This window comes from Crotalus tigris, unplaced genomic scaffold (genome assembly GCF_016545835.1).
Source record: "Crotalus tigris isolate CLP2741 ecotype Arizona unplaced genomic scaffold, ASM1654583v1 scf7180000017622.5263843, whole genome shotgun sequence".
Classification (NCBI taxonomy): Eukaryota; Metazoa; Chordata; class Lepidosauria; order Squamata; family Viperidae; genus Crotalus; species Crotalus tigris.
Window position 1 is genome coordinate 4,304,076 of NW_024096517.1, and position 17,088 is coordinate 4,321,163.

A 17,088-nucleotide genomic window follows, 5' to 3' on the forward strand; every position below is an offset into this window, starting at 1 on the left:
TAGCTGAGGTCTTGGCTGTGGGCGAGGCTGACAGGTCAGCCATTAGGGATGCCAGAAGCCAATCGCCCTGCCCCAGCATCTAACTTGCCCAGGAAAAATCAACTCTCACCTTTTTGCCTATTGTAGCACCATCGCCCAATGAGTGAGACGATGAGCGTGCCAAAAATTCCTCTGCATTGTCAGCCTGCCAGTCCTCGTTTGGTTTCTTCGAAAACAGATTGGCTTTTGAGTGTCTATGCCAGTGGTTCTCAACCTTGTTAATGCTGCGACCCCCAACCGGTCGTAAGTCAAGGACTACTCAACCAGTTGTAAGTCAAGGACTACTCAACTGGTGCAGCACCGTTTGCAGAATGGGACTTTTGGCGGGCTCAGCAGGGCAGAGACTGCCTGGACAATTCCTATTGGCTTTTGAAAGCCAATAGAATTAGACTCTATTCAAGAGAGTCTATTCTATTGGCTTTCAAAAGCCAATAGAATAAAAGGGAGTAGCACAGCTAAGGAAAAGGGGGGGGGGGAAATGGCGGACAGCCTTGTTTGGCGACCCCCGTGAAATGGTCGTTCGACCCCAAATGGGGTCCCGACCCACAGGTTGAGAACCACTGGTCTATGGAGATTCTCAGCCATCCAGGACAAGGTTGTCTCAAAGGTGCTTTTTTTCACCAGGCAACTGGGCTTTCCTTCTTCTCTTGGAAGAAGCTTCTTGGATGAGGTCTTCAAAGAGACGGTGCCTCCTGAAAAACACCTTTGGGATTGGCTTTTGAGGTGTGTTGCAAAGGAGGAGGAGGGGTAGAAGATCCCTTGGACATTGTGACCATCTTGCCTTTACTGGATTTGTCTAAAATGGTCTAGGGCCTCCTGCTTGAGGAGGGGGTTAAGCTAGAAGACCTCCAAGGTCCCCTTCCACCTGTTATTCTAGTAGATTACAAACATCCCAGAGCAACGTGGGAATAATGTCCTAGAGTTTTCTTCTAGCTATCTCGTCAGTGTTCGGCCCTAGCTTCTCTGGAATCCAGAGCAAAAATTAATAATGTTGAGTTTTTCTCCCAGGGCAGTGATGGCGAACCTTTTAGAGACCGAGTGCCCCGCAAAAAAAGCGATCAATAGTTATCTCAGTCGGAACTTTTTTAATGTTTAATCACAAAATGAGACAGAATGAGAGAGTTTATTTAGACTTTTTTTCTTGGCTAAGGAAGGCAAGTGATGATTGACATTTTGAGTTATCTGCTTCTTGGAACAAAGAACAGTCTCTGGCCCCAAACGATGCCAGCAAATGTCAGTGCTTTCAAAATGACATCAATCTATTCTGCTATTCGGAATTTCTCAACACCACGAAGATTTCACCAGGAGAACTCTGCAACTATCTTTCACCAACTTTAATGCATCCCTTAAGTCTGCTCAGCATTGTGACACCTCCCCCAGGATCACGGTTAAACCCAGCGTTAGTCACTTGGAAGGCTACAGGCGTTTTTTTAAAAATTGCAAATTGTTAGTGTCTTCCTAATGTCATTAAGGCCAAAGGGCAAAAACAAAAGCACATCAGTTGTACTATTTGAATTTAAAAGACGGGGGCCAAGGGAAAATTTGCAACCCACTGGTTTGCAAGTCTTGTCAATGTGTCCCTTTGCACACACACACACATACACCAAAAAAAACGGCCGAAAAAGATTGCGAATACGTTTTAAAAGAATGAGGGAAGAAATGGAGATATGACGAAATAAGAAAGTTCTCTTTGACTCCATTGTGAACTCAAGGAAGCATTACGGTGCCAAGTTGGCTTGCCTGGGGCCATCTTTTGCCAATCATATACAGTACAGGTAGCCCTGACCTATCTTGTTCGTTCGCCTTGAGAATTATAAGACTACACACATGGAATGCATTAGACATTCAAAGAATAATATGCATACATTATGCGAGGAATGCATTGGCCACAGCAGAATTGCTCACGATTCTCCATCCCATTTCTGGGTGGAAAAAAACTAGGTGAAGGACTTCTCTGCATTTCTCTAGGGGAAAGAGTAATTTCCAGTGATTTCCTCAAGGGCAAGAGTGCCCCTTGATGATGCCTGCAGCTTGGCTACTCAAAAATTTGTTTCCTTAGAAGAAGCGGTCCTCTTGATGTTGCGAAGGTTATGGGAAGCACAAAAAGTCAGAGAAGCTGCGGGCTACAGAGAGATGGTTGCGCAAAGATGGGAGGTTTTCATACATTCCTTGGTTGACCTGGCCTTAATACCACTCTCATCCGTGGCAACCAGCACCAGCAACACAGGGTGCTGGTTATCATCTCCGCAGCCCTTCATGGCTTCCACCAGGTTAATCTCTGCTTGTTTCTGCTCATCCTACTAGATCCAGCAGAATGGATGTGCTCCTGATTCCACTGATGAAACGCCACCTGGCCTCGCTTAAGAAATATTGAATTGTGGGCTTCTGGGTGTTTTCTGACCTTCTGTTCTGCAGATGTTTCATTATCAAACTAGACAGCATCATCAGTGCACAGAGATAGTGGCAGTGTTTGCTGGCTGTTTATTTATGATGGATGATCCTACCAGCTTTTGATTGGGCTATTTTTCTTCTTCCTTGATTGATTTTTGGGTGGGGTTTTTTAAGTTCTTTGATGTCTCCTATTTATCTGGGTGTTGATTAATAGGTATGAGATAAGAAAGGATGTGTTTAGGTCAGGTGGCTCATAGCCAACCCGCACCAGATAGAGAAGAATGAAACATCTGTAAGAAGAGAAGCAAGCCCAAAGAATACCAAGAATCCATCAAGCTTCAAAAATAATAGGCTCTGGGCAAAGTCTAGAACAGTGGTTCTCAACCTGTGGGTCGGGACCCCATTTGGGGTCGAATGACCATTTCACGGGGGTCACCAAACCATGCTGTCCGCCATTTTTTTCCCTTTTCCCTAGCTGTCCTACTCCCTCTTATTGGTGGCCACACCCACTTGGGGGTCACCACAACATGGGGAACTGTATTATGGGGTCACGGCATTAGAAAGGTTGAGAATCACTGGTCTAGAACATGGGTGTCCCACTTTGGCAATTTTAAAGACTTGTGGACTAACTCCTGGAATTCTCCAGCACGTCATGTTGGCTGGGGAATTCTGGAAGTTGAAGTCCACAAGTCTTGAGGTTGCCAAGACTGGACATCCCTGGACCAGATGTTTCAGTTTCTCCTCAATTCAAGCACCTGTTTCCTCCTTTTGCAATGGCAAAGCTCAAAACAAGATAGTTCCCACCTCTCGCCCTTAAACCCGAACATCTATGTCCCAAAAGGGACAGGTTGAAAAGGAAGATAGTAGATCAAGCAGCAATTCCACAAAACCAATGCACCTTTCTGAAAGGCTTTTATCAAAAGATGCCCCTGTACAAAACTGGGTCATCCTGGGCCAGCAGCTACTCTGGAGACAATTGAAAGTATTTCAACCTCAGAAGTTGTTCCAAAGTGGGACTTTTCCCCATGGCAAATGGACTGGAGGGAAAGACCAATCAGGGAACCTACATAGCATCCATGGAAGAGGTTCAGGAGATGTCTGGTTGGAATTCAGACCATCATGTGGTCCTTTGGAGATGGGAATAACTCTTGATGGTCCTTGCGATGGCTTCATCCAGGCGAACCACCGGCTTGTAGCCCATGTGCCGTTTGGCCTGCTCACAGCTGTAATAATGGAAAGTCCCAGCGAGAGCAACCCTCATGGGAGTGAAGGTAGGATGAATGGTAACCAGGGGACTCAACACCAGCAAAACCAGGGAGAAGAGAAGGGCTAAATAATAAGCTAGCCAGTAAGGGATATGGTATTTGGGGGGGTCATAGTGCAGGCCGGTGAGGATGCGAGACAAAAATTCCCAAAAGGGAATGGGCTCATCATTTGTGATGTGAAAAGCCTGCAAGACAAACAAGGAGAAGGCAGGGATGGGAGTTAATAAACTAATCATACCAGAAACACGCCCAGCAACATCAGGGAGAAGATCAGATAATCCGTACAAGATAATTACATCTTTGACTTACACCTCATCTTTCCTTTAGGAGCTAAAGGAGGCGTCCATAGAAGTCTCTCCTCCAACTTTCTCACCCAGCGTTCCCCTGAGGTAGGTGGGGCCAACTATGGACCTCTTTTAAGCTTAGCACTTAAGGACTATGTCCCGTTGGGCCCTCTCCCTTAAACCAGGGACAGGCAAACTTTCTTCAATCAATGACACAAAATCTAAGCAATTCAACTTTATCCTGTTGGATTGAGCTGCACTAAGACTCACTTGATGCTCTTGTGAGAGACATTAAAGATAACCTGGAAGGATTCCTGCTGTTGGTCCTTGTTAAGCTAAGAATGTTAAGGGCAGCATCATCCTTCACAATTACAAATGTTCAGCCCAATTATTTTAGCCTTTTCTGTTTGGCAAGGTCAAAGCTGCATTGGTACAGTATCTCCTCTCAGAGGTATATCCAGTGGTGGGGTTCAGCCAGTTTGCACCAGTTCGGCAGAACCGGTAGCTATTTTTTTGCTGCCCAGGCCCAGAATGGACTACCAGAAGCAGCATCCATCACCTATTTGAATCCCACCACTGGGTACATCTGGCTAGAAAACTTCATAAAGGTCTTTAGCCTTTGTCTTATCTTAGAGGGAAGTCTGAAACATCTCAGGAGAAGTGAAGGAGCACATGAAGTTCAATCTTTCATGATGCTTCAGGCAGTATTTCTAACTATACTTTTTTAAGACTGGGAAAACTTTCTTGCAAGACCAACGCTGGATCACCACAGGGCTAAATCCATTTTGATTTTTTTGCTCCTGCTGCTTTCTTACAAGAAGCTTTTCTGGCTTCGTAGCGTAGTTTATTTCCCTGAAATTTTCTGGTGATTTTCAAGAAAAGGACCAAAGCCAATGAAGCGATCAACAAATTATTGTTCAGAAGTTGAAAAAAAAAAGTAGAATTTCAGAATCACATACAGGTCATTCTTTAATGACATTTCGAAGTTATAACAGCACAGAAATAAAAGTGGCCTACAACCAGTCCTTCCACTTCACAATGGTTGTAGCATCCTTAGAGTCACATGATCAACCTTCAGGCACTCGGCAAGGAAAATATATTTATGTCGGTCACAGCAGGGGTAAGCAATCTTGGCTCTTTTATGACTCGTGGACTTCAACTCCCAGAATTCCTGAGCCAGCCATGCTGAGGGGGAAGGGAGAGGTTTCCATGCTGAGCCATGCTGGCTCTGGAATTCTGGGAGTTGAAGTCCACGAGTCATAAAAGAGCCAAGGTTGCCTACCCCTAGGTTACAGCATCTAGGGGTCATGTGATCACTATTTCTGACTTTCCCAGCAATCTTTTGACAAGCAGTCAATGAAGGAAACCGGATTTATTTAACGACTGCACGAGGGAATTTAGACCATTTTTGTTTGTTTGTTTACCATGGCAAAGAAAAGGTGATAAAATTGGGCACCATCACTGGAGAGTCTTGCTTAGAAACCAAATTTGTGGTCTCAATTTGTGGTCATAACCTTAGGATTATCTGCGCAGCCCAACCGCATCTCTTTTAAAGTTCCCAGAGTGAACGTGGCCAAGGTCTCACTCCTGCCTTCCCCCCCTTTTTTTGCATTTTTAAGAAGTTTTAAAGCCTTACAGGGTTTTATAGGACATGAGATTCTTTTAGCGCTAAGAAAAATTTTCTTTGTCTGTTCACACTTCCGTTTCTTTGTTTTATATTTTCCTTTGTTCTTTTTCCCTTTTCCTGGTTTCATTTTTGAAAAAGGGATCCCTGAGTTAAAAAAAAGAAAAAAGGCTGCTTACTCAAAGTCTAAGCTTCAAGGCAACGATGGAGTGGCCTTACCTTTCCACACAGCGGAGAATCCTTTTGAAGCTGTTCTGCAGCCAGGATGTGTCCATGGACCACGTTTTCCACAAAGGTAAAATCTACCAAATTCTTCCCGTTGCTGTGCAGAAGAGAAAAGAGTCCAGCCAACAATAAAATGTGTGAGCCAAACTGTAAAACACAGGGGGTTCCATCTGGATGCAACATTACTTGCATAAGTGCCATTAACAAATAACTCGTTGAGGCTTCAGGCAGTATTAAACCATCTATTTAACGATCTACAAGATCTACAGGGATTGTGAGGGAACAGAAGTGAGATCATTAGTGAGTTTAATGAGAAAAGCAAGCTTTTTTTTTTTGCTCTACATGGTTTTAGAGAAAAGGGACTTCTTAATTTTCCTGCTTTAAATGGGAGGTGAGAGTCTTTTAACTCTAGGAGAATTGTCTTTCTTTGTTTCACACTTCTGATTTTTTTGTTTACATTTTCTTTTATTCCTTTTCCCTTTGCCTTTTCCAACTCAGACAATATTATTTATTTTTTTTAAAAAAGGATATTTTTTTAGAGAGCAATTTCCGAGTATGGGATAAAGAACACAATTAAGTGAATAACAGTAACAGCATTGTGATGATTGAGTCATAGCAAATCACCAAACGTTACACCATAAAATAATGAAACCTATTGGCAATAATCTTATGCTTCAACAGAGCGGGAGAAAATTAAGGATAATTAAAAAACTTGTTAAAAGCCATCACAGTGAAATAGAAAGTAACTAAGAATAAATGAGTCATTGGCCATGTATTGTTTCATGTATTGGGAAAGATTTCGGAGACGCAAGCTGTAGCCAAAACATTCCTTGTGCAATACATAAGGCAAACTATTTCAAAGCAAAGGCAATTATTTCTGGATTCAGGTGCGCTTTCCAGAGGAGAAAATGTTGCAAGAACCACAAATAGAATCAACTTGCACTAGTGAAAAACACAAGCAGCTCAGGGTTGAATTTTGGGGTGCTTGCTTTTCTTCCAAACAGATGCTCCATTAACAGCCAGAGGGCATCACGGGTGCAGAATTACGCCAGAGGTCTCCAAGCATGGCAAGTTTAGGACTTATGGACTTCAATTTCTATCATTCCCAGCTAGCCATGCCTGGCAGGGGAATTCTAGGAGTTGAAATCCACAAATCTTGAAGTTCCCAAGTTTGGAGACTCCTGACTTATGCAATTTGCTGGGTTTTTATAGGTGGTAGCTTGTCCTACCAGCCTTGATTTCTTTTGATCAGACATGGGTTCCTGCCTATCTTGGGTGTTGTTTAATAAGTATGTGTTGAAGAGGAAGGATGTGTTTAAGGCTGTTCTCCTCCTTATGCACTGATAAGGTTACCTAGCCTGGTCAGGAAATATCTCAAGAAGAAAAGCAAGCTGAAAGAACACAAGGAACATTGTAGATGGAACTTGATTTACCCAATGATGACTTTCATCTTGCCACTCTTGGCTGCCTGGATGAGAACTGGAACCAGCTGAGGGTCCCGAGGTCCAAATATGCCATGTGGACGGATAGCAGTGGTGAAGAAATTCTTCTCTGGGTCGCTGGCTTTTAGCACCTCCTAAAAATAAGAAAAGAAGAAGCCTATGTAGATCCACCAAGAGCAAAAGGAAGCACATTAGCCACAAAAGATTCAGACCTTCTCCTGTAGAATCTTTGTTTCTGTATAGTAATCAATGGGTTTCTTGGCATAAGGGAGATCTTCTGTACCATTCTTGATGTCCGTGCCTTCAAAGACAACGCTGGCACTGCTGGTCAACACCAGTTTCTGCCAAAGCAAAAACATCCGGGGAGTTATTGAAACACACTGACTGCCAGATCAAGTAAGAGCAATACAAGATCCTTGCTGGATCCAAGTCTATAGCTGGTGTTCTTCTCTATCTGTACAAGTAGTTCTTGAATATAAACAGTGACTTCTGAAAATCCTACCAGGAGGGCTTTGATGAAGGTTGAAGCTGTCTTCTAATACTACATTTTGCCAAAAGCTAACAGAATCCTGGGTAGTATTAACAGAGGCATAGAATCAAGATCACGCGAGATATTAGTACCGCTTTATAAAACCCTAGTGACATCACACCTAGAATACTGCAGCCAATTTTGGTCAGCATATCACAAAAAAGATGTTGAGAGTTTGGAAAAAATTCAGAGAAGAGCAACTAAGATAATCAAAGGCCTGGAGACTAAAACATACGAAGAACGGCTGCAGGACTTGGGTTTGGCTAGTCCAGGTGTAGGCAACCTTGGCTCTTTTAAGTCCACGAGTCATAAAAGAGCCAAGGTTGCCTACCCCTGTGCTAGTCCCAAAAAGAAGAAGAAATAGGGGAGACATGATAGCAGTATTCCAGTATCTGAGGGGCTGCCAACAAGATGAGGGGGCCACGTTATTCTCCAAAGCACCAGAGGGCAAGACAAGAAACAATGGTTGGAAACTGATCAAAGAGAAAAGCAACCTGGAATTAAGGAGAAATTTCCTGACAGTGAGGACAATTAACCAGTGGAACAGCTTGCCCCAAAAATCGTGGGCGCTCCATCACTGGAGGTTTTTAAGAAGAGGCTAGACAGTCACTTGTCTGGAATGGTATAGGTTCTCCTGCTTAAGCAGGGGGCTGGACTAGAAGACCTCCAAGGTCCCTTCCAGCTCTATTCTAATCTATTTAATATAGTAATTGAAGACAGATTCCTTCTAAATAGCAGAGGATGATCACCCTTTTCATTATATCAAAGTGACTAAGGGAAAAAACAACTCAAGGGATTAGAAGAAACTCTCCATAAAGACTAGGAAAAAAGGGAGCTTAGTTCTAAGGTGCTGGCCTAGCAACTGGGAGCCAGTGAATTTTAGGCCTCCATTAGGCACAAATGCCAGTTGGGTGACTCTTCTTTAGCCCAACTGATCTCATGGGGTTGTTGTGAGGAAAATAAAAGGCAGAAGTATTGGGTATGTTCAGCACCTTGAATTATATCAGTGGTTCTCAACCTTTTTAATGCCGTGACCCCCCAACCGGTCATAAGTCAAGGACGACTCAACCGGTCATAAGTCGAGGACTACTCAACTGGTGCAGCACCGTTTGCAGAATGGGACTTTTGGTGGGCTCAGCAGGGCAGAGACAGCCTGGACAATTCCTATTGGCTTTGGAAAGCCAATAGAATTAGACTCTATTCAAGAGAGTCTATTCTATTGGCTTTCAAAAGACAATAGAATAAAAGGGAGTAGCACAGCTAAGGAAAAGGGGGGGGGGGGAAATGGCGGACTGCGTTGTTTGGCGACCCCTGTGAAATGGTCGTTCGACCCCAAATGGGGTCCCGACCCACAGGTTGAGAACCACTGAATTATACATATCGGTAAAAATGGTGGTGGGATTAACAAAAAAACTGAATAACACCTACAATTGCAGTGAATTTCTTCTCTGTCTTAGGCCTGTGAGACCTGTCCGAGTCCCCAAGGAATCCCTGAGCACTCACTTTGAAAAGGCCCATTCTAGACCGCTCAAGCTTCCAACATAGAATCAGCAGGCAGATACTTCTTGTTTGTGTTAGCATTTTAAAATTCTTGTTCAAATCTTACCTGGACACCAGCTTCTTTACAAGCCTCAATGACTGTCTTGGTCCCCAAATAATTGACTCTGTAAAAAAGCTCTCGATTGTTGCTAGAAGGGGCAGGTGAGGCACAATGGAACACCATGGTCACACCCTGTAGAGCTGGGAGTAGATCCTGCAGTGGAGAAGAGATACAATCATAGAACTGGCGAGTTGCATCAGTCCTCTGAGTGAGGCCATCTCCATTTGATGCCTCTGCAATTTCTACTTGAAGACCTCCAGAGAGTTGGAAGCAAGAATGTTGGAGAATCTGGAATTGAGTCTAAGGGCTATCCAGCTGAAAGATTCCAGTTTAGAGGAAGCTCTAAGACTGGAGCTAAAGAGGAAATTTAAATTATTCAGAGACTCTTAGATCTTAAAGTATCTTACAGCAGAAATGAGAAATGTTGGAAGCAATTAGCACATGAGATGTAGGAAACATTCATCAAACTAGCATGCACAATTACAGCAGACTCTCCTAACTTTGCAACATTCTCCAACATACAGGGTGGAAATTCCCAGAATTCCCATTGGTACTCCTAAACAGCCTTCATCAACTCCAGTAATAGGGCTTAAGACCAACAGACTTCATATTGGCCATACACCTGAGCCATGTCAATCTACCTTAGTTTGTTGCTTACCTCTTTCTTGCAGAGATTGCCCAGGTAAAACTGCACCTTGCTATTATCAAAGCCTTTGCAAATGTCAAACACGTTGACCGAATAGCCTTTTTCCACCAACTGCTCTACCAGATGTCGACCAAGAAATCCTGAGCCACCAATCACAGTGCATTTTTTACTAGCCTGCAAGAAGCAGATGCAAAAAGATCACAATCAGTGTTTTTGCAAACACATTGTGATTGGCTGTTGTGAGCAGAGAAAGAAACAAGCAAGAACTCAGGCCAATAACAGCCAGTGCAGGACAAAAAAAATACACCCTTTAGTGCAATATCAGTGTGTGTGTGTTTGTGTGTGTGTGTGTGTGTGTGTGTGTGTGTGTGTGTGGGTCTTTGGTTATTCGGGTTTTCTGTGTAAAATTGGAAGTGTCTTGGTGACGTTTCGACGAAGTCCCATTCGTCATCTTCAGGCTAGTGTTTTCGGCTTCGTGCTTCTAGCCTGAAGATGACAAATGAGACTTCGTTGAAACGTCACCAAGGTACTTCCAATTTTACCTGGGAGAAAACCCAAATAACCAAAGACCTACATACAAACACCCGCAAAAACCTCAGAAAATATCTATATATGCATAAGTTTGGGAGAAATGCAATTTTCCTTCTCAGAGAGCAAAGCTGAGAAGCAAAGAGTTGTGCTTGCAGGGCTAACTCATAGATTATAGGCTTCCAAATAAAATCCCAGAAATCATAACCAAGGATTTAGATCAGGAGCACTTAGTGCTCAGCAGGATCTTTCCACAGTTAGCTAGTGAAAACAAAAGCTACCTGTTTAAGAAGTCAAGCTACCTGGGCTGCAAAAATACCTAATTTGCAAATTCACAATTTTAGGCTATCTAAGTAGAAGACAATATGTAGTTGTCTCCACAGCAATGTTTTGAACCAGGATGACTGTTCTGTACTCTTATTTCAAAATAAAGGGGTGGATTTCAAGGTCCTAGTCCAAACAAAGCAGATTCCAGGAGACTGACACCCCACCTGGAAGCCAGGTGAGAGAAAATCTGACATTTCACTGACAAAAACACAAGTATCTCCATTCAAGTCCTCAGAGTAGTACTTCCTGCATGGAAAAAAAGCAGATCCCCACACAAAAAGGTATTTTGCAGAAATAAACTAACTTACCGGCCTCAAATGCATGGCCATCTTGTCCAAATATTTCTCAGGAAGGGAGGGTAATTCTCCAGTTCTTTTCTTGCTGTAAAATGACAGAAAAGGTTAATCAGAATCCTTCCATTTCCATCACCCCTAAAATTAGATTGCAACCTCACTTTTTAACAGCCAAATGTTTATCTCTCTTTATAATCAATTAAGATGAGCAACTGAAGTTTCCCTTACCCTGATCTCAGCATAGGTCCTGCAGATAAAATTACTGCCTGGGGGGGGGACACTCTACCTTTGAATTAAACTATTCAACATCCTTTGTAAAGGAAAAAAACCAGCCATTCTAAAAAAGATTAAGGAAACAGGCCACCTGCTTGCCTACATATAGAAATATATGGAAGATTTAGCCACTACTACTAACTGTAGCACCACTTGAACACCATTGGCACTGGCAAGGTCCCCAATAGACAATTGCAAAAGTAGGTTTAGTTAGAACGGTTTATATCCTGCAAATAATACCTTGAATACATCAAACAATAGCTGCCTATCCCAGGTCCTTGGAAAGGACTCCATAAGTAGATGATCAGGCCAAATTCAGTTTAAGCATATGGCTCAGTGTGCAACCAATCATAACTGTCTCAAAGGTGCTTTTTTAAAAAGGTACCTGTGCTACGGTTTTTTTCCCTTTAATTTCAAAATTTGCCTTTTGAAAAAGCACCTTTGACACAACCATGACCTGGATAACCAAGAATCTCCATAGACAACCAACAATAACAACAACAACAATTGACTGGACAGCCATTTGTGTGAAATGATATGGTTTCCTGCCTGAGCAGGGGATTGGAATAAATGACCTTCAAGCTCCCTCCCAACTTTATTATAATAAAATGTATGTCACCCATCTGCCAGCAGCTCTGGACAGTTTACAAACAGCCAGGCATGACATGTTAGTAAATATTAAAGACATATAACAATGCTCTGTGTTATCAATTTGCTAGTCTAATAAGCCATCTCCATAACTGGCTTCTTTTTAAAGACAATGGAATATTTATCAGTTCAATCATCTGAGAGTCGCTACAGTAGAGAGGTGGGTAGCATATACAACCTAGAACTAAGGAGAAACTTCCTGACAGTGAGAACAATTAACCAGTGCAACCACCTACCTCCAGAAGCGGTGAATGCTCCAACACTGGAGGTTTTTAAGAAGAGACTGGACAGCCATTTGTCCAAAATGGTATAGAGTTTCCTGCCTGAGCAGGGGATCCCTTCCAACTTTTTTTTTAATTATTATTATTATTATTATTATTATTATTATTATTATTATTATTATTATTATTATTATTATCTGGCTTCCCCATTGGCTTTGTTTGTCAGAAGGTTGTAGAAGGGGATCATGTAACCCAGGGACACTGCGACTGTCGTAAATATGAGTCAGTTGGCAAGTGGCTGAATTTTGGTCACATGCCCCATTGCAACGGTCGCAAGTGTGAAAAATGGTCACCAGTCACTTTTTTCAGTGCTGTTGTAACTTTGGTCACTAAATGAACTTTTGTAAGCCGAGGATTGACTGAGCAGGGGGTTGGACTAGATGACCTCCAAGGTCCCTCCCAACTTTTATTATTATTATTATTATTATTATTATCGATCATCGCACAGTCAGCCAGATGTTCAGACTGGATTTGGCATTTTGTCTACCTATCGAGTCCTTACCCAGGACCTGGGATAGGCAGATGTGGATGTTTGATGGTATTACAGATATCGTCGCAGGATGGAAGCAGTTCCTAATAAGGCCGCCTTTTGCAATTGACTAATAGCAAATTTGTCAATGCCAATGGTGTTCAAGTGGTGCTCCAGTTGTTTTGGGATTGCACCCAAGGAGCCTATGACTATTGGTACTACCCTTGCTTGCTTTTGCCACAGTCTTTCTATTTCTATTTGTAGGTCTTTGTATTTTGTTATCTTCTCCAGTTCTTTCTCTTCTATTCTGCTGTCTCCAGGCACTGCCACGTCCACTATCCAGACTTTTTTGTCTTTCTTATCGACAATTGTTAAGTCTGGGGTGTTATGTTGCAGGTGCTTGTCTGTTTGAATTCTGAAGTCCCAGAGCAGTTTAATTTTATCATTTTCTATGACTTTCTCTATTTTATGATCCCACCAGTTTTTGCTTACAGGCAAATGATATTTTTTGCAGATCTTCCAATGCACCATTGTTGCTACTTTGTCATGCCGCTGCTTGTAATCAGTCTGTGCAATCTTCTTGCAACAGCTTACCAAGTGGTCCACTGTTTCTTCAGCTTCTTTGCATAGGCGGCACTTACTGTCTGTTGCTGTCTTCTCAATTTTGACTTTGTATGCATTTGTCCTTAAGGCTTGGTCTTGTGCAGCCAGGCACTACCTTGACGTGGTTGTGGGGCTTGTGTACTCTGAGGAAGATGAGAGCTATGCCAGAGGTTCAACCATACTGGACAGGTCTCATCAGAGGAGTCAGACAAAGAGTGTCTCTCCCATAAAAAATATGGTGAGACGTAAATTTCAGAATGCCATACCGGCTCGGACGTCGCCCGGGTTAACAAGGTCCGCACTAGATATTGGAGTTCCTGGATATCTGGTGAAAAATGGGTTACAGGACTCAGGACTGTTGGCTGAGCAACCAGGGCCAGCAGCTGCAGAACTACTGGAAGAAAAGGTGTTTACCCGTCGCAGATACACAGTGATGGAAAACAAAGAAATAATGATCTGTTACTACAGATCAAGTCCAACAAGAAGAGGATATCTAAAACGAATGCACCAGTTCTGGAAAGAACAACATCCAGAATCAGAAATAACAGAACAGAGACTAGCAGATCAACGCCGATTTATAACACGAAATAAAGTATTTACAGAAACAGAATTGACGAACTGCAAAGGTTTACCCAGGGCAAAGAAATCAAAGCCTTACAAGAAGTAATTCAGAATGTAGAGGCAAACCAGGGGGAGTTGGCAGTGAAAGAATCCAGTAGAGATATACAACTGTTCTCATTTGGAAACCAGGCACCTCTTCCTCAGGAAGAACAAAACCCTCTAACTAAAGAAATAAAAGAATTGAAACAAAGAATAACTGAGCATCTAGAACAGCACAAAAACAACAGAATAAGGCTGCCTGCATTGAAGCTTGTTCCAAAGAAACAGCTAGCACAAGCATTAAAAGATGCAAATACTGCAATATCAAGTATAAGCACCAATTCACTGCAAGAAACAAACCAACTAATGTACAGCACAGCTGCAGTTATAACAGAATACCTGGGATGCAAAATCAACAAAAAAGAAAAACAAACAAACAGTGCACCAGAAAAATGGAAGGTTAGACTAGAAAATAAGATCAGCAAGTTAAGATCACATGCAAGCAAGCTAGAACAGATGAAAGAAAAGAAGCTGAAGAACAAGAAGACCAAAGAATACCTAATCAAGAAATACCACTTAGAAACAAGGAAGATCAAGGAAGCACTGGAAATAATAAAGCAACAAATAACAGCTATAGCCAGGAAAATCAGTAGATATGAAGCTCGAATTGCAAACTATAGGCAGAACCTCCAATTTCAATCCAATCAGAAACGTTTCTACCAATCCATCAATGGAGAAACTGCAAGGAATCAGTCAGTACCTGACAAGGAAGAAACAGTGCAATTCTGGAAGCAGATATGGGATAACCCAAAGAAATACAACAAGGATGCAGCTTGGTTAAAAGAGGTGGATGCAAATAAAACAGAAGTTGAAATGAAAGAACTAGTAATAACAACAAAAATGGTAGAAAAAAGAGCAAAGAAAATCAAAAATTGGTCAGCACCAGGTGAAGATGAACTGCATGGGTTTTGGTTGAAACATCTAACTGTTATACACCCACTCATTGCCAAGCACAACAATTCAACAATATACTACAAGGAGGAGAAATTGAAAAGTGGCTAACAACTGGGAAAACCTACCTAATAATGAAAAATCCAGCAAGAGGGGCAACACCAGGTAACTACAGGCCAATTACCTGCTTACCAACAACTTTCAAATTACTAACTGGTGTGGTAGCTGATGCAGTACAACAGCATCTAGTTGAAAACAATCTCTTTCCACCTGAGCAGAAAGGAAACCGCCCCAATAGCAGAGGAACAAAAGATCAACTCCTAATAGACAAAATGATCTTGGAAAACTGCAAGAGAAGGAAGACCAACCTGAATGTGGCATGGATTGACTACAAAAAGGCATTTGACTCTCTGCCACATGATTGGATAATCAAAGTGCCTAGAAATAACAGGAGTAAGTAGAAACATCAGAAAATTTGTGCAAAGATCGATGGCACAATGGAAGACACAGTTGCAGATCAATGGTGAAAGCTGGGAGAGGTTAATATCAAGAGAGGAATATTTCAAGGAGATTCATTATCACCATTACTATTTGTTATTGCACTGTTTCCTCTGTCAACAATACTGAATAACTCAGGACATGGCTATCAAACATCAAAAACATCTGCTAGACTATCCCACCTCCTTTACATGGATGATCTGAAGCTGTATGGAAAAACATCATCTGAAATAGAATCGCTGCTCAACACTGTCCGTATATATAGCCAAGATATTGTAATGGAGTTTGGCTTGGACAAATGTGCCACACTTACTATCAAACAAGGAAAAATAGTGAAAACTGAAGGAATCAAGATGCCCCACGAAAATAACATTAAGAGTCTGGATGAGGAAGAGTACTACAAATACTTGGGTATCCTTCAAGCTGACAACATCAAGCACACTGAAGTCAAGAAAAAGATTAGAGGTGAATACATCAAGAGAGTGAAGAAGATCTTAAAATCCAAACTCAATGGAGGAAATACCATAAAGGCAATCAACACCTGGGCAATCCCAGTCATTAGATACACAGCTGGAATAGTGGACTGGACTCAAGCAGAACTAAAAGCAATGGATAGGCAGACCAGAAAAATAATGACAATGAATCACGCCCTTCATCCACGCAGTGACATTGATAGACTTTATCTACCAAGGCAAATAGGTGGGCGTGGAATGCTACAAGTACATCAGATGGTTGAAGAAGAAAAAATGGCTTTGGAAGAATATCTGAAGAACAATGATGAAGATGCACTGAAATTAGTATATCAGGAAGGCTTACTAACTACTGGAGAGACCAAACTGGCCTACAAGAAAGACCAAATGAAGAACAGAATAGAGGCATGGGAAGACAAAGCACTACATGGCCAATACATTAAAAAAATAGCTGGGAAAGCAGATAATAATAAAACCTGGCAATGGCTAAGAGCAGGAAAATTGAAGAAAGAGACCGAGGGATTAATTCTGGCTGCACAAGACCAAGCCTTAAGGACAAATGCATTATTATTATTATTATTATTATTATTATTATTATTATTATTATTATTATTATTATTATTACTTTATTTATCTCCATCCCCTGTCATCCCTCACCTGCTTTTCTCAAAGCTGCCAAGGTGTTCCTCCCTCTCGTTTAACAAAAGGATATCCCAGGTTTAACGGTGAGGCAAAGCAGCCTAGCCAACATCGAGGACCAGGACAAGGGGAAAGTCTCTGACGCCGCCCGTGGATCTCCTGGCCCAGGAATCCAAAGAAGAGATCCAAAGAACGCTCACTCACCACGCTCAGCGGGTCCCACTCCTCCTAACAGCCACGCCCCTTTGCTTTTATAGCCCTTGGCAGGCAGACCGCGCCCACCCCCGAGCTTCTCCAATCAAATCCCGCGGCAGCGCTCGGCTCCTCCCTCTCCTTCGACCCCACCCCTAAGGTGAACATCTGCCGAGAGTGGGGAGGCTCGCCCCATTGGCTCTTCCGCCTTTGTGGCCAATCGGGTCCTCTCCCCGCCGAAGACGGCTCCACCCCCGCCCTCCGACGTCGC

General features: G+C 42.5%; 1 protein-coding gene across 3 annotated transcripts; it reads right to left on the minus strand.

The window, feature by feature from the left end:
- Positions 1–3,309: 3,309 nt before the first annotated feature.
- On the minus strand, positions 3,310–16,851 carry NSDHL (NAD(P) dependent steroid dehydrogenase-like). Of its 3 annotated transcripts, none has more exons than XM_039331639.1 (8): positions 16,830–16,851; positions 11,209–11,281; positions 10,058–10,219; positions 9,406–9,552; positions 7,483–7,611; positions 7,262–7,404; positions 5,823–5,925; positions 3,310–3,880 (listed from the first exon to the last, which is right to left on the minus strand). In XM_039331639.1, exons 2-8 carry the CDS (start codon positions 11,227–11,229, stop codon positions 3,548–3,550), a joined length of 1,038 nt encoding a protein of 345 aa, XP_039187573.1. In that variant the 5' UTR covers positions 11,230–11,281; positions 16,830–16,851; the 3' UTR covers positions 3,310–3,547. The 3 variants fall into 3 exon arrangements, with proteins under 3 accessions (XP_039187573.1, XP_039187563.1, XP_039187583.1); XM_039331629.1 differs by lacking the exon at positions 16,830–16,851 and adding an exon at positions 16,644–16,823; XM_039331649.1 differs by lacking the exons at positions 10,058–10,219; positions 16,830–16,851 and adding an exon at positions 16,644–16,823.
- Between the last annotated feature and the right edge of the window lie 237 nt (positions 16,852–17,088).

Excerpts from the sequence above, each read along its gene's own strand:
- NSDHL (XM_039331639.1), bottom strand. The coding sequence starts at position 11,229 with ATGGCCATGCATTTGAGGCCG. Across the intron at positions 9,553-10,057 it reads GCAATCTCTGCAAGAAAGAG|GATCTACTCCCAGCTCTACA; the intron begins GTAAGCAACAAA and ends TCTCCACTGCAG. Across the intron at positions 7,405-7,482 it reads CAAAGATTCTACAGGAGAAG|GAGGTGCTAAAAGCCAGCGA; the intron begins GTCTGAATCTTT and ends TCTTATTTTTAG.